A 25,315-nucleotide genomic window follows, 5' to 3' on the forward strand; every position below is an offset into this window, starting at 1 on the left:
ATAACTGAAAAACATATGAAAGGACAAAAAAAAAAATCGAAATAAAACAGGAAAATATATAAAATGAAAACAAAACTTCATGAAAAGACTCTAAAAGCACAATTTGAGTACAAAATACACAAAACAACAAAGAAATATATAAAATGACACCTAAATACACAGATTGACTCACAAAACACGCAACATGCCTAGAAAAATACACAAAAATGACTCACCAAATCGCAAAATCATAACAAAAATACACAATTAAATAATAACAATACACAAAGTCTTTGTTCTTTCTTGTGTTAATGCTAATGCAAACCTTTCTTTAGCAAATGAGAGAAACAGATAATGACTTTACCATTTTCCTGATTGCAGCGTTGGAATGGTTTGCTGCAGTAGAGATTAGCTCCAGTGCTTCTGTAAAACACAATCACAGACACGGGCAGTGAATAACTATGAATATATTAATCTAATAAAGGTCATGTGATTAGACAAAGCTAGAGAATGTCTAAAATACTAAACTGTTTGATCTAAAGTGAGCTGCAGATTTTAGGCAGAAAAAAGCAATTTGAACATTAATGTGTCTTTGTTCGCACTTCCACGTGTAAATAACACTAAGTATGTAAGTACAGTTAAATTTCCTTGATTTTGTGAACTATTTTTATTTAAATTTAGGGAATTTTGGAAAATAATTCAAGGGAAATTGCACGATGATTTTGGAAAAATTGAGAGTTCTTTCAACAATTTGAGATTAAGAACGATGACAATCGTGATAAAAGCTTTGGAAAACTTTGAGCGTGCACAAATATTGTGGAGTTTCATTTAATATTGGTATTTGGAGGAGCTGAGATATCTACAAGTGAATTATTGATTTATGTTTTCTCTGTCATTTTGACTTTCTTGGGTGGGCCACATTAGATAATCTAAAGGGCCAGATTTGGCCCCTGGGCCTGAAGTTTGACACCAGCTAAACTTAATGGTGTGCACATTGTTCTGGGTTCAAACCAGGAGAGATTCTCATATTAAAGCCTGTTATAACCTGCACAGACACAAAAGAGACACGGGCAGAGGAATGAGGCCAGAAACCAGTGATGGATGTTTATCAGAAGGAGGAAAAGAGGTGCGCTTTAAAACACTAATATCTGAGATGTTTATATTCATTAAAAGTGTAAAAGCCTGACTAAACGTGACTAGATTATCTCATTTCATGTGTGTCATGTTTCATGTCTCACTTTCTGCATCTTTTCTATCCAAAGCATCGTCGTCCAGCTTCTTCAGGTAGTCTTTAAGCAGCAGTTCATAGCGAGGAATCCTTTGGACCGGCTCCAGCATGTGATGCTGCAATGTCAGGTTCCCACACACGTCCTGTTTCTGATGGTTCAAACACCCCAAAAAAACACAATCAGCATTTAAACCTTAAGGCTCACTCAGAGCAGTGAAGTGCTACAAATGTAACTACTAACCTGTATATTTTGAACGACACTCTTGAACTGGGAGGACCGCTGTGTCCATGTGTTGACCAGGTCCATGGCTCGGTCAAAGTTCTTCACATATTCACCGTACATCTTCATAAATGGAGCGAGTTTCTGCAGAATGTCTCCGATGCGAGGATTGGACTCCCTGCATTGATCATACAACACAGAATAAAGAGATAGGAGCTTGTTTGTTATTGATCCTTGTTTTTGCAAATATTAGTAATGTTTAAAAGTTGCAATAAAGAAAATGCAACATTTTTATGTATTATTTTCCTTAACAAAAATGTAAGAAACCCCAACATGGCTTATGCCAGTGTGTGATCATTTCATTTGCTAATAATTCATTTTTGGTGTAGCTTTCACTAACTAACTACTGATGTTCTTTCTTTTTTCTGATTTATATTATATGTTTTCATCACTGTATTTGTGTTGTAATTTTAACCTACCAGTAAAGTATCTTTGAGTGAATGTAAAAGCGCTTTTAAATAAAATGTATTACTATTATTAATTTTATAATTAAGACTGAATGTAAACAAAGACAGGAGGACTAAAGCTGTGATTTAAGTGCATGACATTTTCATCAAAAAAACAAAAACTACACAAAAAACGGACTAAAATGAATATGAACAAAAAGAAATAGTCATCGACTTCCTCCGCCAGATTGGTTGTCATTATAACTCACAACCTTTTCCTAAATGTCCTAAATCTAAGAACTTAGATGTATACATAAGAAAATAATATCACATCAGAATATAAAATGACTATCTTAAATGGTTTCTAAGAAAAGCTGTCCCCGTTGACGATACCTCGCACGGAGCAAAAAAACGGAAAAAGGGCAATAACTCAGGAAAAAACAATTGCGCGCTTCTCATGTTCGAACTCCATCAGGGTATTGATATCCTGAAACCACAGCCAATTTGGTTATCGTATCTTAAATTGTTTCTAAGAAAAGCTGTCCCCTTTGAAGATACCTCGCACGGAGCAAAAAAATGGAAAAAGGGCAATAACTCAGGAAAAAACAATTGCACGCTTCTCATTTTCGAACTCCATCAGGGTATTGATATCCTGAAACCACAGCCAATTTGGTTATCGTATCTTAAATTGTTTCTAAAAAAAGCTGTCCCCTTTGAAGATACCTCAAAAGAAGAAAAAAATCGGAAAAGGGGCAATAACTCACGAAAAAATAATTGTGCGCTTCTCATTTTCGAACTCCATCAAGGTATTGATACCCTGAAGCCACACACCGAATTTGGTTATCGTATCTTAAACCGGACGCACGGATGGAAGCATGGACGGACACACAGACGGACGCACGAAGCTCAAACCTATATCCCCTCACACTTTGTGGCGAGGAATAATAAGCTATTATTAGCAGTCATCTCTGAATTATAAAAGCAGAATCCATTTTGGTGGACAAAAATCACATGACTAGATCTTTAATTCAGTCGACTGCAAGAGTTTTTACTTTGGCCTACTAGAATTAAAAATAATTCTGATGACTAAAACAAAACTAAAACTAAATTCAAGGACAAAAAGTAAGACTAAATTATAATTTTTCAGTTCAATTTTCTAAACAAAAAAATCCCAACTAAAAACAAAAAGGCAGATTGCCTCCCAGCTGTCGAGCGTATTGCAACCAAGTGGAACAACTTAACACTAACGCTGATTATTCTCCTCACCATTCTCCAGTAATGCGTGTCTTGAGCTCAGGGAGCAGGAACTTATCATGGAAGCAGTAAATGGAAGAGATGTTGGAGAAGATCCCGGTAATGACGTCCTGAGGGATTCCAGCTTCAGTGAGCTTAGTGCAAAATACCTGCAACAAAAACATTAGTGCACAAAAACAATGAATAAAAGTGCTCACACGTGGACATTTTACTGGTAAAGTGGGACTTGTGAATACAGTCAAAGTTTATAGAGGCTGTCCTGGTGGTCTCGCCTCACATATACAAAGATGTATCTTTATATTTCTACCTGAAATAAAGTCTCTTTGAGCCTTATTTTGGAATTTAAAGTTGGTTTTGGGATAAATAAAAAACTGATAGTGACATATTTTTATAATACAATTCTTCAGCACAGCGTTTCCCATCACTTTAGCCTCGGACCAGTCACAACAACACTGATGGGCTACTACAGTTTCCAATGGAAACAAGGTGTGGGTGAAAAACCCAACAACAGGAAGTGGGAGGGTAGCAGAAGAGCTACCGAGGCTGCTCAACCACATAGAAGCACAACACAGTTCACACTGAACACAACAATGAAGCAAAAGAAAGTTTGCTACTTTTTAAAATGATTTAATTTTGAATTTTATTACGCAGAAAATCATGACCATCATCATCGTTATTATTATTATTAGAAAATAAACCAACAACAAGTTTAAGAAAGCCAACTGAAGTCATAATAAATAAAATAATTGAAATCAGGAATATACTTGGGTTGGCTAATCAATATAATGAGTAAAAATAAAAATATATATTTGAAGAAATAACTCATAATGCATTAAGACTTTGAGTTTCTGCCAATCAGGATTGGCACTTGGGTACTTAAATTTTGAAGAATTTAGATCTTAAAAATGCTTTCTGGTTATTTACTTAATATTCTTAGTTTTTTATGCCAGAAGCTTAATATTTCAAATTGAGCATCAGACCAAAAAAAGAAAGCATTTGAGGCAAGTTTTCACTTTAAACATGTAAATACTTCAACATTTCATAAGCAAATACATCTTGTTCACTTATTAACAGTTGGTTACAATTTGTAGGTGAGTTTTGTTTAACCAAAAACTGCTTTTTTTTTTTTTTTTTTTTTTTTTACAAACAATCTGATCAAACAAAGAATCAAGGAAACTGGAAGATTATAATATATTTGTTTAATACGCTTATATAAGATTCTGGTCAATAGTTTATTTAAAGAGTCACCAAAGATTGTGCACACATGCAGCTTTCTTTAGCCTTTCTTATGTTTTGAACCGAACTAACTCAAAGTTTGCACAGAAAACTATGACCAAAGCAGGAAGTGATGCTTCATTCTGAAGTACTGAAAGTCATTTTTGGCGTGTCTGCATGCATCCTGTGCCTTGTGTAGCATTGTGGTGGCTATGCATTTAAATCAGATCTGGGTCATAAACATTTGACAGACGGAGATTCCCTTTCAGCTCAGTAGAATCCCAATGAACAAATAGAGGTTCACACTATTATGAATATAATAATATTCATTTCAAAGTATTTGTTGTAAGTTTGTACATGTATTCTTCCTATCACAGCTGTGACATAAATGTGTCAAAAACACAAAACTCAATTGTAAACACAATGAATGAATTATGTGGGAACATCACCATAAATAAAATAGTATTTTCATTGTCATAACCCAGTGGTTGCCAATGTTTACATTTTTGTCAAATATTGTGTACCCCATCTTCATATCATCATTACCCTTTCTATAATTTTACATGCTTTTTAATTTGTGGAACAGCAGGCTCTCCTAAACCCCTAACTGTGTATCGAACATTGGTTCCCTAAGGCTTCATCTACAAATTCAAAACAAAGAGTGTAATTTAATTTAATTTAATTTCTAGGGCTCATCGCGCGGGGGGCATCAAGGAAAGGCGATCTGGCGTGCTCTGGGGTGCCTGGTCGGTGTGCCTGGGGGCCGGTGGGGCAACTTGCAGCATCCCCTTGGTGCCCTCGGCGACTATGGGTGTGGTCGCTGTCCCTGGGGGCGCTGCTCTTGGTGCTGCTTCTGTTCCGGGTCCTTCTGGCCTGGGGTCTGGTCCCTGCTGGCTCTGGGCCCGCCGGCGATTGCCCGCGGGCCGCTGGCTGCCCGTTCGGCGCGGCTCTGGCCGTCTGCTGGGCGTGGGCCTTGGCTCCGCTGCTGGGGTCTCGAGCGGGGGGCTCTCTGGGCCCTCCCCTTGTGGGTTGGGTGCTTGGGTGTGGGTGGGTGGGGAAAGTGGGATGCTGGCAAGGGGCCTTGGGGTTGGGGGTTTGGGGTCGGTGGCGGGATGCCCTGGGTGCTCGGCTGCTTGGGGCTTCCTCGGATGTGTGTGTGGGGGGCGGTGGCTGCCTCTCAGCCTGGGATCTTGGGGGCGTCTGGGGGGTTGCTCGGCCGTGGGAGGGTGGCCTGGGGCTCCCTGGCCCCCACTCTTTCTGCTGGCCTGGCTGCATCTGCGGGCCCGGGGCAGTTCCTGGGTTTGCGGTAACGGTTTTTCGCACATATACTGGTCTACGATGCACTGGCACGCCTTGGGATGTGGGATAAAACTCATACTGGGCTTAACTTTAGACACGTTAATCCCAAATACCTGCTTTAGATACTACCACTCACTCATTCCCCCTGTCCACAGCCATCACCATTATAGCGAAGCTTCACACTTGTCACTATACTGGCTTGATTACACAACATAATAAGCACATTATATTCTACAACTTCACATCTCACCCTCACTGGAAAACAATCTATTCTTCCCCACCCTTTCTATTTGCTACCTTGAGTCTCTCCTCCCTGCTCCCTTTACCCTCCCCCTCCCCCTCCCTCTCCACTTAGGTGTAACACTGCTCTCCCTTTTTATATCCTCCCTATAATAAAAGTTTTCTTACCCTTCCTTAGGGAGGGCTGGTGATGGTCACAATTAAGCAATAAAATAAATCAATTTATTTTATTGCAATAACAAAACATGCATTGTCGTCTCATAATGATTGCAATCATAATGAATGATTACAGCATGTGCAGACAAGAGAGAAGAAAAAAAAGTTAAAAAATAAATAAATAAATAAATAAATTAATTAATTAATTTAATTTTCATGCAACTTTTATGTGATTATTTCAATAGTAAGTTAATACGGTCTTTGTAAAATGTAGCTATTATTGTCTCCTGTTGTCAGAAGGGTGATAAAATGACCTCTACAGCATAAAATAATCATGTTTCAAAAAATGACAAACAATACAGTATTTTATTGAGCAATGGTACTGTTAGTTTATGGTGAATTTGTCCAAAAAAGAACTTTAAAAGGAACTATTTTTAAATTGTTAAATCTTGCAGAGTACCCCCTGCAATGTACTCCTGTACCCTAGTTTGGGAACCACTGTATAACCTAAGATACGTCACTAACACTGTAGCCGTAAATGCTGTTTGCTCTTCTGTTTAACAATGATTGTGAACGTTAAGCAACACACGCAGACACACCACAAACTAAGCCAACTCTGCTTGAACTAATCCAGTCAGCAGGAGGATACCAACTAATATGCATTGGTTCACAGTGTCAGTTTTAATCCAGCTCAGCCCTGATCTCAATCACTTGCACCATTGCCACACCAGCCAAGGGGGGCCCAGAACCATTTAATAACAGACAGATAAAGGAACGAGGTCTGGAGTTACGGTACCTGGTCGAGGAGGTTCAGTCTTTTAACGTAGGCCTCTTCAGTGTGGAGAAGCTCTTTGGTGATGTTGAGGAGCTTCTGAGCCTCCGAGCACTGAGGAAAGCAAACACGTGAGGCATGAATGAACAATAGCAATGACATCCAGCTTTACTAAGAAGTCAGGATTACTATTGCATCATCGACGCATCATCAGTAAGATAAAACCAACTCCCTTAGGCTTAAACAACCAATTCATTTCAATGTTTTCAAAGCTAAACAAATACAAAATGTGAAAAGCATAACTATGTTTTTCCACCACCCAACTGCACTGACAAAGATGACAGCTGATCAGGTGTTTCCTGTGACCCTGTACGGTTTGAATCACTTTAAAAAATGGCAGTAGCTTTATTTTCCATATTGAGAACACATTTGTATTTGTGGCAAAGTAGGCTGGAAACTAGGATACTACAATATCGCTTATATCAATATATATATTTGTATAGCTTATTTTATATCAAAATACCTGTTTTAGGAGTCACTGCTTTCTCTAGTTCTAAGAACAGCATGAAAAGCACAGTTTGATAAATTACTGAGTGCGTCCTAACCCAGACCTACCTCTAAACAAGCCACACTACAGAACTCACTCACACGTGCTGTCCCTTAGAGGAGAAAAAGCCAAAAGTGGCACATATTGTGCAGCTGTTTGTTGATAAATTTGCCTGTGTGGCATTTTTCATCAGCAAATTTAACCCCGAATTGTCTTTCTGGTAAAACTTAATTTGAATGAAAGGTTTTGGACCATATTGCCCAGCACTAGTGGAACCCCAATAAAGGCCTCACTGTACACTTAGAATACCTCCATATAGGGCTGCTCCATTAACCAAAATTCGATTAAGATTTTGATTATCACACCCAACGATTACAAAAATAACAATCAAGAAAAAACTATTAAAAATAATAAAATAATCATTTACATGTTTTATTCGCTAAATAAAACAAACCCACTATTTCTGACATCTACAAATAAAGCTTGGCACACACGTTATTAATACTAACTTTGAGTTGTTTAATCCACGCACATGCAAGCTCCTCCCCTCCACCCCGCCAAAGCCAGCCTGCAGGCCAACACGAGGAAAGTTGTTGCTAGTGGTCTTGAAACATGGCAGCAAAAACGTAGCAAAAACGCAGCAAAAACGCTTGGTAAACAAGTGGCAAGTCAAATTCTCTTCTATGGGAACACTTTGGGTTTGATGATGAAGACCTAGAGCAAAGACACATCACGTGCAAGGAGTGTTTTGTTTTATGCAAAAGTGAACATACTTGATTTTAGTGTTTGAAGGATTTTATTTATGTTTAAAGAATATATTTTATGTTTTTTTGTACAAAAAATAAAGAACTTTTTGGTTGACAAATAATCGTTTGAACAATCGTGATTTCAATTATAACTAAAATAATCGTGATCGCAGCCCTAGCTCCATACTTAGTTTACATTGCTGTATAGACCCAAGTCACCAACAACACAATCTCTGATTGGGTTTGGAGCTTTAACAATAAAGCAGCATTTCTAACCATACACTAGAAACTTACACCTGCGTCACCTTGACTTTTTACTCTGCACTGTGTTTCTTCCTGTCCAAATAAGGCCCCTAGTGTCCACAGGGTATGTTTTTATTGTTTTATTGTTTTAAACTGCTAGGATTGGCAGCTTTGGTCAACAAAATGCAGGTACAACAACTTCACATATTTATGGATCCTGATTAATGATGGAAACGTGTGTTTGGGACGTGATGAGAAGAAGCAGAATGTAATACTTTATATGGGTTATTGAAATTATACAGACCTATTTTTCAAGAAGAAATGAACATTCACTTTTTATCTATACTTCTAATGTATCCAAAAACGTAATCTAGCTGTATGATTGACAGGCTTTTCCTAGCTTTGTGGGGGGTGTATGCAAGATGCTGTTTGGGGGCCATCAGTTAATCCATTAAATGGTCCACAAACTGCTGAATGATGGGTACCTGTCCAATCATTCTCATCATATCTGTCGGCTGACTTCACACACCACTTTGGAGTCGAAGGATTTTAACTTTAAATTTCAATCTCTTCAGATGATACAGAGGACTCGGCTTTGGGGCCCCCTAGTGGATCAAGGGGCCCCATGTACTGCCACAAACACCTATGAAGATTGAAGTAACTTCCAGACAGCTAATCTTTAATTTTGAGATGTGTAAATGTTACAGCTGCTGGAGACGAAAACATTTATCAGATAAAGACATATTGTAGACCTCATAGATCAATACACCAAAAATGATTTGCTCAAAAAAAATGTGAAGAAAGTTGAAATTGCCATTTGAAAAGTTGATTTGTTTATATCTTTGGAAAAGTTTGACGGATTGCATTGTGGGATGTGGAGTCCTATAGATTAGACAGATGCATAGAAGTGTTTTTTTTTACTTCATTCTTACTGTGATTTCAAGTGTTTGCCTCCAAAAACTAAAGTGACTTCCCAACACATTTCTGGTGTTTTCATGGACTGAAAGTTGTAGCAAAACAATGGCAGATGTTTGGATGTTTGTTTTTGGGCTTAAACTAAAAGATCCGATCAATCCCATCCAACAATACAAAGTTTAATGTCTCAAGGAGTGAGGTGATATCATGGGGGATTACCAAAAATCAACAAAAAAAACACTTCTATTATCCGTTTACGGACTCCACATCCCACAATGCAATGCGAAAAAACATTTTTGAAAATGTCAACAAGAGAGTTTTTACAGTGGAGATCAAAACAAACTTTTGAGCGGTAGATTCAACAATTTTTTGTTAAAGGTCCCGAGCAAATAATCTTAAATTTGTTTAATATAGGAATGCCTACACTTTTCACAGTCTTTATCTGGTAAAAAATGTCTTCAGCAGCTTTAAATAATGTGATTTTACCTTGAATTACAAGGATTTTGCAAAATTGTGGTTTGCACAATATCCGTTTTAAAACATGACGCACTTTGACACTGACTTCTTTTCTCTCCCTGTAACTTCACAGTAACTTCACTCCAACAAGGTCAATATGTAATAAATTTACCCAAAAACTGTATTAAAGAAGTGGCAGTGCAGGTGTCATGGAGAAACTTTCACCACCGGTAATGTTCTGTAAGAAAGCCAAGCCTTGAAAACACACCAGAGACCCACAAGTCAGCACAACCCGTTTCCAGTCTTCCTCAAAAGCAATAACCTCTGAGAGAGAAAGCTGTCATTAAATAGCCATCATTGTGTCAGTTAAAGATTGTGCACTGGCTCCGACGCACAAACACATGTCACAACACACCCTTCCTCACCGACCGCAGCACTGTTGGCATCACAAAACAGTAAGGAGGACAGATACCATTCAACCAAAGGCCAGGGGTGTGGGCAGACAGGGACTGGTGTGTGTGTGTGTGCATGTTTGTGTAACATTTGTGTTAAGTCTGGGTGTGTTACAACATAAATAAGGAAACTTAAGGAAACCAAACACCTTTTCCATTTGGATCAGCATTAAAAATCCACCTGAACATGCAAAGATGTAAACAACAAAGTGGAACATTAGCCGCTTTCTCCAAGATAACAAGACAAAATAGACATTTCAGCTTTGCTTCTGTTTTCAACTCTTTCATCCTCACCGATGCCGCAGCTCACGCTTTGGTTTCAGATGTTTGAACAGCTTCTCGCTCCTTTTATACAAGGACAGCTCTGCTTTTAGATGAAGGTCAGTGTCTTGATGTAAACCCAAACTATCAAGCTGTCTAGTGTTTCATTAAGTATCCTTTGAAAGCGTTCACTCAGGCTGAGATAATAATAGACACAAGCTACTCTTTGCATGACATAAAGTTAAAAACACATCAAAACAATCAGCAGACGCCTCTGAAGAAGACTGGCAGGTGACAGTTGAAACACGTCAGGAGATCGGAGTAAATTTCCTGAAAAATGTTTGTCTGAATAAATTAAACCTTAAAGGGCACCTGTTTGGTGTATTACCATTGAACAAAATATGTGTTTAAAATGAGTTTACATTATGGGAAGTGTAGTTGTTTTGTTAGCTCTTGGTGCAAAGCAGCAGAATCCAGGTTACAAGAGGAATAAATAAGATAGTTTCTCAGCAACTACCTGACGGACAGAGTTGTTGTTACAAGCAGAAACGTAGTAGTTAGGTGTTGGAAGTGCAAAAACATGGCTAGCAACTGAGATAGAAGCTGCGTGAAAGGATATCTGTTCATTGACGGAATGATGTGCCACTACCTCCAAGGATCAGCACCTGACAGCATTCTAACAACCAGGTAAAATCTGCTGACAGAGGTCATCATTTAGCCACAAGGAAATAAAAGGGAACAATCTGGTGGGGATGCGGTTAGTGCCATGACAGCCACCCATAGTATCCCCTGGAAGCAGAAACGTAGTAGTGCTCTGAACAAGTACGTTTACAAGCTGCAACATTGGGACTTTCTGTGAAAGAATTGTGTCGGGACTAGGGATGTAACGATTCACTCAACTCCGATACGATTCACGATACTGGGTTCACGATACAATTCTCTCACGATTTATTCTACAAAATGAGACTGTAGACAAATGATGACTGAAAAATATTCCTAGAAAATACTGTACGATTTTCCTTTTATTTTTCATTGTCAAAAGAATCCCTTGATAAACTATTTAAAACAATGCAATTTAACTAAAAATAAATCCTGAATGAAATTAATAAAATGAAGAAGAAGCCTATTAATTTAAATTATGGCTTTACAGTAAACTATGCAAAACTGCACAGTAGTTCTTTTTATTTTTTCAAGTTCTACTGAAAATTTTTGTGCCTTAAAAAAAACAGTCATTGTACTATATTTACATCAGATATTTGTTTGGACCAGCAGAGGGCGCTAGTAACCCAGTGGTCGGTTGGCATGCAGCTATTCTAGCAGTGAAGAAGAGATGCTATGCTAGAGCTAATAGAAAAACTTGACTTTTACAGATATTCTTTCGGTGCTAAAGGGGCAAGGAATCATTTATGAACATGTTTAAGAGTAGTAGGCGATTCCGCCCGCCGCCTACGCTTCTGGACAAGAGATGGATAAATAGATAAATAGATAGCGCCCTCTCCTGTTTAAAAAAACTACTGCGATTAAATTTTCAGAGTATCAATATGAACCGTGATACCTATGAATCGATTTTTAACTGCCTTACGATTAATCGTTACATCACTAGTCGGGACTGCTGTCTGGTTTCTGACGTAACTTTGGCTTCATGCCCATTAGCTTTGCTCATTAGCTTAGCCCATTAGCTTAGCTCGCAGATCCCTCTCAGAGCGGCTTGGATAGAAATCGTCCTCACATTTCACCGAATTTTGTCCCAACGAAAAACATGTAATGTGTGTATCCCCGATATTATGGAGCCAACATCTGGATAACTCTGACTTGGTGTCGCTATTTGGCTTAGAGACGCAAAACAAATGTTTCTGTGGGGTTTTTTCTCTTGTTGCTATAGCAACCATTGGCTTTACACTCCACCGAGTGTGTAGACCAACAGAGCCGGAATCAACAAAAGTGTGTCATATCCTGACCAAAATGGCGGCTCTCCAAGATTTTGTACCTTGGAGCATAAGCTCCAAGGTACAAAATCTTTCTAAAAAGTCTTTTTAATTGTGTTTTTTTGTTTTACAAAAAGTGCACATATTTTGTTTATTGGAAACACATCAAACACATTTTATGTTGTCAAATTTCAACTACAAGTACCCTTTAACATACTGTAGAACTGTAGAACTGTGGGATGTTGTAACGTCACGCAAGCTGTAAAAGTGGTTGTAGTTTAAACTGCAAATCAATGTATTTTACTGATATAGTATAATTGATTGAAGTTGAAGCAAAGGTACTCACTTTGGATGCCCCTGAGTGTATATCCGTCACATATCCAGTCTGTGTGTCTGTCAGAGAGTGGATCTCCCCACTGCTCCCCTCGTCTAAGTCACTGTCCTCGTCCTGAGTGGAGTCTCGCTTGTTTTCCAGGGTAACGCAGCACGACACGCTTTCTGTCTCGGTGACGCTATCGTAATGATCTTCCTCGTCGATGGCGTCCTCGTTGGGGAACACTTCCCCTTCTGCTGTGCACGACGGACTGTCGATCCCACTGTCCCTGTTGGGAATCTTCCCATTCTGCTCCGAAGAGTCATGATTGTCCAAGAGTTTGTGCGATGGCGCTTCCTCCACCTCGTCGAGGCAAGCGTCACCGTGTGAGATGTCCACCTCTGTGTCCAGAGCGGTGTCATCACAGCTGTCGATGTGCATGGAGGCCAGACAGGAAGTTGTGGACACGTCGACGGTCTGTTCAGAGGTGGGAAGTGCAAGTTTATCCACGATGGAAGACTCTCCTGCGACGATTGCTGCGGTGTCGTGGCTGGAGGAAGAAGTGATGTCAGACGCAGCATCCATTCTTAAACACAGACTCAGCTGGGTCCGTGGGAGCACGCCCAGTATGGGAACCCTGGGAAAACCAACAAATATGAGTCACAATGAGAAAAAAACAAACAAATCATCGTGTGACAAACACCAGCTTAGAATTGAAATACTGTAGCTGGAGACAGAAATGTATTGATACATGGTCACCATTTCTAGAATTCACCATCACTCTTTATTTTCTTCCAGATTTATGTATAAACCTGTGCACAATCCTTCATCGATGTGTGTTCTCAATCCTCAATATATTCTCAATGTTGTACATCCAGGCCCCTACTACAATGCGAACAGTTGCCCCTCCTCTTGATTGAAAGTTGCATGTCAAGTGTTTCAGTACTTCTGTAATTGATTTATACATTTACTGTTTATTTTATGTCCTTATTGGTATGCATGTTTGTTTGTTTTTGACCCAAAGTGGGCTGGTCCGGTACACTACATTTTTTTTTTTTTTGTAAGAGTGAGTGGAGGCAGACATGGTAACAGGTGGCCAAAAATAGTCCAAAAGTAGCAAAAACGTGGCAAGAAAAGAGTGTAAAGTGACAAGAATGCATCAAAATCAGTCAAAAGTGGCCAAAAAATGGGCAAATAAAGAGGAAACAGGTGGTGTTTAATGGCAAAGGGAAGCTTTAATGAGCAAAATGTGGCAAACAATATTGAAAAAGGGCAAATATGTAGGGAAAAAAAGCTTATTTGGATGAAAAAAATTCAAGAAAGGACAAAAATTGGATAAAAGTGTCAAAATGAACTTGCAAAAATGGACAAAAAACTGTAAAAAAAAATATGGGTTTTTACTGACTAAAGGCAGCTAAAGTCTTAAAAAAGGGTCAGAAGTTTTTGAAAAGGGCCAAAAATGGGACAAAGGAAGATACAAAATGGCCCAGGGAAATAGGTAAAAATAAAAAAAAGGTTAAAAAGTTTCCACCTTTTAAGGTTTTTTGGGGGAATAATAATTAAAATTAAGACATAAAAAGCCACATGTTGAGCATCACTGACTCAATAACTGCTTCTACGTTGTCTCCGCAAATAGTATGGTGGTCTGGTCTGGACAGAAAATGCCAGGGCTGAATTTTTGTCCCAGTCCACCAAAACACACCCCATCCCACACTTCATCCCCTCATCGACACCTGGGGTGTCGAGATGGAGGGTGGGATGGGGTGTGTTTAGTTTTGTATATATGTTTCTACACACTGTGTTACTCTGTAAAATGTGAAAAACTATAAATACATTTTGAAAAAAAATGAAAAAAAAAAGAATTGAAATAGCTGACCTTGAATTCTCAAACCTTTCGATTAGAAGCCCGACTTTCTGGGCCTCCTTCGGTGGCTGCTGTGCTCCCAGGCCCGGAGGGGTGAGTGCAGGCTTTGGTTTGGGTGGAGGAGGGGGTGCAGGTAGAGGCCTTGACGGTGCCGGTGGGATCCTCTTCGGTTTCTTGTCTTGCCCAAGGGCGAGCAGGTGCGGAGGTTTAGGGGGCACTGCACATGCATAAATCCAGACACAAAAAAGGAGAGCGATTGAAAAAGATCAAGTGACACGAATAAACCAGAGGGAGAAGACCTCCATGACGGAGACTTTGTGCTAAAAAAGGCTTTGTCTCTCAGATGAAAATAAAAGATGAAAACCAAATGTCATAAAGAAATACGTCCATGTTAGGAAGATGTTACAGAAAGGCTGTCAGATGGACTCTGACAGTCAGCTTTCTGCCAACTTCCTCTTTTCAGAACAGGATGCCGAAACGACTCGAAACAAGTGTCACACAACACAACACCCAAACTTTTTTATGTTTTTTTTTTTTTTTTTCACAAAATGACAGAGAGTTGTTTTTCAAACAGACACTACTGCTACTAACTATCATCATCATCATCATCATCATCATCATCATAATAATAAAAACTAGTATATGTATCTTTAAATCAGGAGTTTTAACATTACGTTGTTGTATTAGAGAGACTTCCTCTGTGTGTGTGTGTCACTGATAAAAAAGAATGTATTTCCTCGTTTACACAGTGTCTATCTATGGCATCACTAAGTAAATAGTAAGTGACAGAAATAGAGATATGCAAGAACTGTATCTGCACTGATAGTGTTGTTTTTTTGCCCTCTACAACCTAATCTTATTTGCAAGCTTACAGTATGTGCTCTCCTGACCACGACTCAGGGTTAAGTGTATTTGCATGTATTTTATGCAGGGTCGGGGTCAATTATAACTGTATTCGCTTAATTGATTATTTAGTAGTAGTAATAGTTTTTATTCGGTCATTTCATTCCATTAAACATTAAACAAAACATTTCCTGTACAGCATGACCGAAAGGGTTTAGGCTAAAATTAATTACAGTTATGATGTAAATATTATTTTAATTGTAATTTCATAAATCTGTTGCTGTTGCTAATTCTATAAAAAACTGTCAAAAACTGGGGAACCATGTTACAGTTCAATGGCTTACACCAGACAAAGGCAACTGGCGGCCCGGGGGCCACATGCAGCCCTCGGTCTAATTTTGTGCGGCCCCCCCAAAACAAAATTGTGATTCGTGAAGTTGGAAGAACAACTTAATACACAAGACTCAAGAAACACATAAAAAGACAGAAAAATGCACAAAATGTCAAGAAAAGTACAAAAAGTAACAACAAATAATACCAAAAATTATTAGTAAAACACACAAAATGACCACAAAAACATATATACAAAAGGACTTAAAAAACCCCCCACAAAATTACACAAAATGGCAGAAAAACACACAAAATGACAATAAGAACAGAAAAAAATCAAACAAAAACACACATTGACTTAAAAGCACACAAAAAGACAACAAAAAATGTGCCATATTAACGAGAAAATCTACAAAATTAATTTAAATGTGTGTTTTCAAGCTTGTATTAATGCTCAGATTGGTCATTTTTCTAAATGCTGACTTGAATGTTGATAATGTGAACTTATCACATTTTTGTGGCCCCCGCTGTGATAGAAGTTGTTCTTCTCTGGCTTACACAAACTTAGATAACAATTATTAAAATACGATTAATATCAAATTATCCCATTAGCTGTCAGTTCTCTTGTCGATAATTATTTTTTTATATAAAAAAAAATTTAAATCGAGGGGTATACTGACACAAAAAAGGCTTAAGACGCCCCCACCAAAGATATCAAAACCAATATTTACATTGATTAGGAAAACTAACAAGGTAACCAAGACATGAGAAACAAATTAGATGATTGATAATATTTTGTAAGTGTATTTTATAGCTGATTTAGAACATGGGTCATAAGAAATGCTAAAAGAAAGCTAACACAAGAGCAAGCTGATGTTTTATGAGGTTATTTATTTCAGGCTGAGTAATTGAGGTCAATTGAGATTGAACTTTAGTAATTAAAAATGTATGTAATGTATGTAAATGTAATTGACTTTTATGGAAAGAATTTTGGAAAAAATGCCAGTCACCGTATTCTTATTTAGTGGTAATTGAAGATGGATAATTGAAGACATAATTGTAACTGCAAAATGTCTTTAGATTTTTTTTACATATTTTTCATCAATTTCTGATAAATGTCAGCCGTTTCCTGCCGTATGTCTCAAGCTTCCTTCTCTTAAAAAATTGAGGCCATGTCTGTTGTATAATGTCTTGCTATGGTTCTTCACTACTCCCCCAACACAGCTGTTCATGTTTTGCATCTATAAATGATGGCTGAAAAGAATACTCCAGGGACTGTTTGGCCTGCTTTTCACCAGCAGCTTGTGCAGAGGTGACCGAGTGAGTGAGTGACAGAGTGAGGCCACGTTTGTCAAAGTGGGAATAAACGACAGCACAGTGGCACAGGTTTGATCTGCTCACAATTTTCAGAGCAATGTTGTCAAAAGTGCCTAAAGAAGCAGGATTAGTGACTTTTGACTTCAAATCATGATGCAAAGGTCCTCTTTGGTATGGAGATACTTAAGACAATAGAAATAAATTCGCCCTAAGACACAAGTGAGATCACACTTTGTGCCTAAAATACACACATTTGTTAAAAATGGCCACTGACTGTACATGAGAAGTCCATATCTCTGCTTCTGTTATAGTTATAATGACACATTTGGTGTCAACGTGTACATTTTTGGGGTCAAGGAACACCATAAAATAGATTTAAACTTTCTTTTTAATGACAATTAGAGGAAAAATATGCCAAAACACTGTCTTTTCACAACGTAATAATACATAATATATAACAACATAAAGTGTTGATGGATGTAGATCAATGGTTCCCAAATTGGGGGGCATGATGACATGAAAGTGCAATTTTTCTTTGCACTTCTTAATTTAGCACTTTATTGCTATTCTTAAATTCAGGATTGCAAATTTTATGTTATTTTTTTATCAGATTTGAAGAAGAATAGTCCAATTTTTATTTTTATTTTTTAAAAGTCACTTTTTTACTCTTTAAAAACATTTTTTTTTAATATTATTATCACGATGGGAGTGCCCTAAGAATATTTCATTCTTCAAAGGGGGGCGCAGCAGAAAAAGTTAGGTAACCCCGATGTAGAGGAACTAAGCAGTGAGAAAACAATAATTATATATATCATAATGATCTAGTGGTGAAGACCAATAGTCCATCAGTAAAAGGATAGAAAAGCTAGTGTTTTTGCTTCTCTTTTGTGCCGAGGAACACAAACACATTTCTTAGACCTGCATCTTACAGAGTTGAAAATCATTTGCTCCTCAATGGTTGTCATTATAGCTACAATAGAAGCAAAGATAAGGGTTCTAGAGCAGGGGTTCTCAACTGGTCTCACCCTGGGAAACACATTTTTCCACGGTCATTAAATCACAACCCGCTTTTCTTTTTTTTTTAAGAATTCAACCGATTAAATTTAGTTTTTCAAAAATAGCTGTTGAAAACATACACATATATTTAATACAGTATTTTTTAAAACATAAATCTATAGTGGTTAAGGACGCTGGGCTTGTAATCGGAGGGTTGCCGGTTCAAGCCTCACCTGGGCCATCACTGTGAGCAAGTCCCTTAACCCTCACCCCTGCTCCTCAGGGATGGGTTAAATGCAGAGGACAAATTCCATTAATGTAATAACATTACATGGCCAATTAAAGGCGAAAGCCACGATTTAATTTAAGAAAAGGTTCTTTTAAAATAAAAGACAAGTCCAACATGGGAGACATTAAGTATTTGTTCATTTTGGATCAACTGTCAACCGAGTACAGGTCTGCGACCCACTTTTGGGTCCCGACCCACCAGTTGAGAATCGCTGTTCTAGAGTATTTCTGGTAAATTGGCAGCCTTTTTTAAAACATTTTTAAAATGTGTCTATTTCCGATACAAAGTGTGATCTCACTTGTGTCTTAGGATGAATGTATTTATGTGACCCTAAGGTACTTCCATACTTTTGCATCATGTTTTGAAGTCAAAGGCCTATTTCTGTGGATGCTGAACTACATGGTGGATAGAAACTGATGTTGAATGAGCATCTCGGTCAATGTACTGATTTTTATTGTTGTCTTGTCTGCTGTTTTGAATGTATGTAAGGTCTGATGGAATGCAAAAGCTGAATTGCCCTGCGGGATAAATAAAGTTGTCTAAATCTAAATCTGAAAATCTACTAAGTGTTGCGTTTTGGGATCTTGCCTTGAGGTTTCTGTGCGACTGGTGGTCTGGGTGAGGTGGAGGACTGGGGCCGAGGCTTTATGGCAGGCCGGTTGTGACATTGTCTGGGAGTCGGGCCGTTCTTCTGCAGGCGCGGGGAGCAAAGGTATTCCACTGGGCCACACTGGTACGGCAAAGAGGAGCCAGAGAGATCTGTGGATAATAGAGACATGAGGGAACATGAGATTCACCATTGATCATCACGCATAACAAGATACATCTGATTAAACAGCAACAAGTCAGGGTGAAGAAGTCAGATCGATGCCATTGCAGTAATATGGGTGCATTAATAACTCAGAGAGCACTTGAACAGATGAACAGAAGTAGAGGAGAGACCACCCACGCTTACAACCAACAACAGGCACAGACTGAACAGATGCCACCAGAGATCTTTGGCGACGGAGAGGAAAACTTTCTCCTGACTTGGTGCCAAGTAACTTAAACTGTCCCTGTAAGTAATCACTTATCAAACTATACATATATATATATATATACATACATATATATATAATTTGAATCCTTTTGGATACAAAAAATAGTTTCCATTATTCTGATCTTATGAGATATTTAGTTAACATGAGCCGACATGAAGGTAAAAACTAAAGATGGTAGGGATGTAACGATTAATCGTAAGGCAGTTAAAAATCGATTCATAGGTATCACTGTTCACATCGATACTGTGAAAATTGAATCACAGTACTTTTTTTAAACAGCAGAGGCGTAGGCGGCGGGCGGAATCTGCTACTACTTTCTTTCTGGCCACCTACTACTCTTAAACATGTTCATAAATGATTCCTTACCCCTTTAGCACCGAAAGAATATTTGTAATATTACATGAATATCTGTAAAAGTCACGTTTTTTCATTAGCTCTGTCTGCTAGCACATAGCATCTCTTCTTCACTGTAAGATATCTGCATCTCAACCGACCACTGGGTTACCAGCGCCCTCTGCTGGTCCAAACAAATATCTGACCTAAATACAGTGCAATGACTGTTTTTTTTTTCAATTGTTGAGGCACAAAATACATTTTCAGTTGCACTTTTAAAAAGAAAAAGAACTATTATGCAGTTTTGAATTGTTTACTATAGAACCAGAATTTAAATTAATGGGCTTCTTCTTCATTTGTATTATTCCTTTATTTATTTCATTCAAGATTTATTTTTAGTTAAATTGCATTGTTTTGAATAGTTTATAAAAGAATATTTTTGAGTCATCATATGTCTACAGTCCCATTTTGTAAAATAAACTGTGAGAGAACCATATCGTGAACCCAGTATTGTGAATCAAATCGTATCGGGAGTTGAGTGAATCGTTACATCCCTAAAAGATGGTGAAATTATTTGCTCATGATTTACTATTTAATATAAAACACTTATTAAAAATAAGTATTTCCTTCTTCTGCCGCGCCTGTTATATTTCATTCTGCTTTGCAGGCTTGGGGTATATTACATTTTTCAATTCAGTTTCCAATGTATATTATAATTAAATTACAATTACAGTGATTGGCATTTTTCAATTACAAGTTAAATACAAATACATCACAACATTTGTTTTTAATATTGTACGGCTCACTTTCTGTTTTATATTCCTAAACCTGCTTTTACTTTTATGCACCCATTGTCGCACTTTGAGATTTGCTTTAAATTTGTAAAATGCATGTAAATACAAGTACATCACAACATTTCGTACTAATTAAAAGTTTAATTATAATTGACCCCAAGTCTGATGGATAGTGTGTTTGTTGTGTTTGCTCTTATTCTCCTTTTTAGCCACTGTATTTGTCGTCAAAGCTTTTTTTTTTCTACCTTTGCAATCAATAAATTACAAACTTAGCTCGTCTTATCTTGACAAGCCTACAAACATTATCAATAGAATCTTACAGGACTCACTCATAACACTCAAGGTGCAAATGATTACGTTTCTCACGAGGGCTTATTTATAGTTTGTTAGGAAGATAACGTCAAAAGTACTCTACGGATTTACGGATAAATTTTAATTTAAAGATAGACCATACGCCACGGAAGCTTCCGTTAGGATTTGGAGGGGATCTGGATCAATATACTGATTCTGGACCAGTTTCATTATTGGCAACGTTTTTAATATTCATATCTTGGATCGTAATGTATCAATTCACATGAAATTTGAATCAGTTTTGTCAGGTTGGTTCTGCAATTACCGCACAGATTTCCCTCTGAAACAGATCAGGATTGCACAATTTAATGTGATTATTGAAGAAAATTGGGGTGCCAATTCAATACATTTGGACCTCCTATATCGTTATCAATGGGGCAAATAGTTTTTGTTTTTTTTTTTCTTATTGCTACATTTGCTTTTCACCTGCGTAATAGGGACTGCAGATGCAAATTAGCTTTTTTTTTTTTTTTTTTTTCCATAATCCCGCATATTGACATCAAATTTTGGTGATAAAAGATGTTCATTAATGTGTTTTATTTCTGAATCCAAGTACCCGATTTCAACATTTTGCTCAGAATTCTATTAAAAAAACAACTATAGAGTGTAATGATGGAATTAATGAGTGATAACAGACATTTGAAAGAATCCCATTGTAAATAAGTGGAATTAAACAGTATTTAGTGCCTCCTGAATGAACATATTTCTATTGTTTTTATCATTTCCAGTCATCTCCCACCTGGTGTGGGACCAAGACTGACCCTTGTTGTATTTTTAGTTTTTCATCATCATTATTATGATTATGATTTTTAACTAAAAACAAACATTATAAACCCCCCCCTTTTTTTTTAATGTTTTCATTTGTTAATTTTACACTTTCTCTCTTTCAACTATCCCCAGCAGTGCTAATGCGTACACCTAGGGGTGCACATACCCCCATTTGAGAAACACTGAGCTAAAGAAAAGATTAGCAATAGGCACAGACCTTTTTTATGAAGTTATTCTATTTCAAAAGCAGAAAAAGTTTCTATTTTCATTGGTGCAACTCTATTGAATGGGAGACAATATAAGCACACCCACTGAAAAACAACAACTGCAGAATGAATTCCAGAGCTTTTGTTGCAAATAATTGCTACTTTGTCATTTTCTATACCTGCTACTGATGTGTCTGTTGTTCATTTTGTGACTATACATGAAAACAGACAAACTACTAACTTCCAAACAAGTCACAGCAATTCTTTCTCAAATGCATTATTATCCCCTAAACTAGCCTCAAAAATTGCAATTCAAGAAGTTAGAAGGAATATGAAGCACGACATAATACAAAAAATAACTCCCAAAACACACAAATAGCATTTTAATTCCAGTGGATTAAGAGTTGTTTTATGACCATCATGTTTTGTGACTGTAAATGTACTTTGTATTTTTATTGTGACTTCTCCGTCTGTGAAAGGTGCTTTACAAATAAACATTACTTACTTAAAAATAGGCAGAAAAATGCACAAAGTACACAAAAAATACAAAAATACACAGAAAACAGAACCACTTAAACAAAAACACACAAAACAACAATGCATTATAAAATAGCTCTAAAGACACAAAAACTTAAAAAATTACACTAAATGACAAGAAAATACAAAAAAACAACAACAAAAATAAAGAAAGTGACCTCAAAGCGAACAAATCGACAACAAAAATGAAAGAAAAATCCACAAAATGACAACAAGAACACAAAAAAATAACAAAAACACACATAATGACTACAAATACACACAAAATGACTAAAAACGGACAAAACATCAAACCCTTTCTCCCCGTGTTAATGCTCAGATCAATTTTTATTCTAAAGGCTGACATGAATGTTGATCATGTGGCCCTTGCATCAGATACAATCACATGTTTGTGGCCCCCGCTGTGATAGAGTTGCCCATCCCTGCCTTAAACTGTTGCCGAGCTCCCGAACAGCCACTTCTAATTTAGTTTTTTGGTGATTTTTTTTAGATTCGCTGCAGGCGGCGGAGGAAGAAAATTCAGCCTCTAATGAGTGTTATGTTGTCTGCGGCCATCATTCCCACTACCTCAGCATCACAGGGAAACAAGAGCAGGATGAAGGTAAATCAACTTCTTCCTCAGTAAGTTACAGGGCCACAGTTTTCCATTCAGACGCTCACAAATCACCATTTAGTCGAGGTGGGATTTATATCTATTGGCTTCATAAGCAAAAGAAATATTGTGAGCGTCTCATTAGGGTTTCTTCTGATCCATAAATCGCTGTCGGAGTGAGTCAGAGGAAAATCTTGACCTATGATCAACAGAGCGCACACACACACACACACACACACACACACACACACACACACACACACACACACACACACACACACACACACACACACACACACACACACACACACACACACACACACACACACACACACATCCTTGAGCTAAATGACTGTGGACTGGAGAACCCTTTGACCTATAGGAACGGCTTAAGTCTCTCCTGGGAAAAACAAACAGCAAAAGGACGACGGTGACATAGGGGCTGGTGGGTCCCCATGGAAACTCAGCGTAGTCTTGGTTACCTGAGGGCAAAACCCTTTCCCTTATATAAAAAAACTGCTGAGTATCAAACAGCAATCTCATGACTCAGCAAAGAGAGTTGTTGTAAAAAACCCAACAACCAAAGCATTCAGCAATGAAATCAAACACAAAAAGCTCAACTGTGACTATAGATAACAGATATTATAACATATTATTCACCTTACCTCAGCTTCACATATCCATAGTTTCATTTATCCACCGAACCGTTTTCCCCGAGGAAAAACACTGAATCCTCCAAAGTTCCCACACGTTCATCCGACACTTTTCTCCTTGTGCTGGAGACTCAGCAGCACCTGCGTGCTCACCTGCTAAACCTGATCAAAGTCCCTCCTACTGAGGAAAAAGTGACGTCGTGAGCAAATGCCAGCATACTGTGTTTCACCTGACCTTAAAAAAAAATGGACTTTGACCCAAGTTAACACGTCTGAAAACATAAAATAATAAAGCTCATTTATTTTGCCTGCTTATGAATGAAAAACAACAATTAAAGGTGGATAATTTTAAGCATGTCCGATAACATTATGTGCACTGCACCCTGTAGGCTAAGTTATATCATCACAACCCAGATTTGTGTTAAAATAGCAGCAAAATGAAAACATTTAATAGAGAAAGTCAAAACAAATCAGTTGTGTTGTCTTCCCTTTAAATGTTGCGATGTAACAAACCAGCACATATTGGAATTAAGAGCAGCCTGAGAACACTGCACATTTTTCATGCTGTAACCTGACAGACAGCATTACAGTGTATAAATAAACAGATGCTACTGTGTTCCTGACTCAGAACAATTCAGAGACCTTCAGGTATTTGAAAAGGACAGTGCAGCTGCAGGGACGGTCTAGTCTCTGCTTCCTGGAAGGTCATGTGACTGTCTGACTACAACAAAAACCTTCAGTGCAACAATGCAGTAACAAGAGCAGTTTCTGAGCAATAGTGCAACATTTAGTGAGTCTGAACAACTTTTAAGCAGCTAATGCATCATCCATATGCATGAGTCACTAATGTTTGGTTTTTTTACTAGATAAAGACTATCATGTCATATACTAACGTACTACTGATACTAAGTCTGATGTCAAAATGAGTATGCAGTGCATTCACATTAGCTAGTATCAAAATATTATATATGTATTCAGCAGAATAAAAGTAGTTTTAGGGTGTACTTACAGTGTACACTTTAAGTTAATGTGGAAATTTACACCGCTTCACAACCCTACTGTCTGCCCCCGATCTGTATTTCTCTATTTGGAATAAAACAACACCATGGCCATCTTATGTTAAATTTCTAACTCCGGGCAAATGTTACAAGTGTAACGTATTGGGAGAAATTTGTCTCAAAAAACATAAAAAAAAAATCTAAAAAAAACATGTGAAAATCTGAAAAACACATGAAAATCTGAAAAACACATGAAAATCCCAAAAAATTGAAAATCTAAAAAACACGTGGCGGGGTGTTGATGATACCAGTGTGTGCAGGTTGTCAGCTTATCTTCACCATGGGTTTGTTTGAGGGCAGAACACCTGATTGACTGTCTGTCTGTGAAGGAACGCTGCTGAGTCTGAGTGATCCGTCTCCCAGACACACAGCACCAAAGGGAGAGGACTGCACTCAAAGGATGATGGGTAATAAATGATTCTGAGGGGGTCGCCTCAGGGCTGACGGTGACTGACAGTGAGCTATGTGTGTGTATGTCTATGTTCCTGTGGGTAATATGTCTCTGTTTTGGTTGCAATCTGTTTGTAGTCAGCCAAACATTAGTTATATATAAACTACGAGACTCAGAAACAAACTGTAATCTTATTAGTTAAAGTACACCCTAAAAGCACTTATTTCTGCTGAATCCATATATGATTAGGTATGAAGTAATGTAGTTTATTGATCTCAGTCCCACT

The 25,315-nt window shown here is 37.8% G+C and overlaps 1 protein-coding gene across 2 annotated transcripts in view; it reads right to left on the minus strand.

Annotated features, from left to right (window-relative positions):
- Nucleotides 1-25,315, minus strand: part of fgd (faciogenital dysplasia) — an 84,289-nt gene that overhangs the window by 13,066 nt on the left and 45,908 nt on the right. For both annotated transcript variants that reach the window (XM_028454170.1, XM_028454171.1), the window contains exons 2-9: nt 18,895-19,065; nt 14,544-14,748; nt 12,701-13,304; nt 6,834-6,923; nt 3,140-3,276; nt 1,449-1,605; nt 1,218-1,356; nt 344-402 (exon numbers count right to left, since the gene is read on the minus strand). In XM_028454170.1, coding sequence (XP_028309971.1) covers nt 344-402; nt 1,218-1,356; nt 1,449-1,605; nt 3,140-3,276; nt 6,834-6,923; nt 12,701-13,304; nt 14,544-14,748; nt 18,895-19,065 — 1,562 coding nt within the window. The remainder of the gene's footprint in view (nt 1-343; nt 403-1,217; nt 1,357-1,448; nt 1,606-3,139; nt 3,277-6,833; nt 6,924-12,700; nt 13,305-14,543; nt 14,749-18,894; nt 19,066-25,315) is intronic.

This window comes from Gouania willdenowi, chromosome 7, assembly GCF_900634775.1.
Source record: "Gouania willdenowi chromosome 7, fGouWil2.1, whole genome shotgun sequence".
NCBI classification, from domain to species: domain Eukaryota; kingdom Metazoa; phylum Chordata; class Actinopteri; order Blenniiformes; family Gobiesocidae; genus Gouania; species Gouania willdenowi.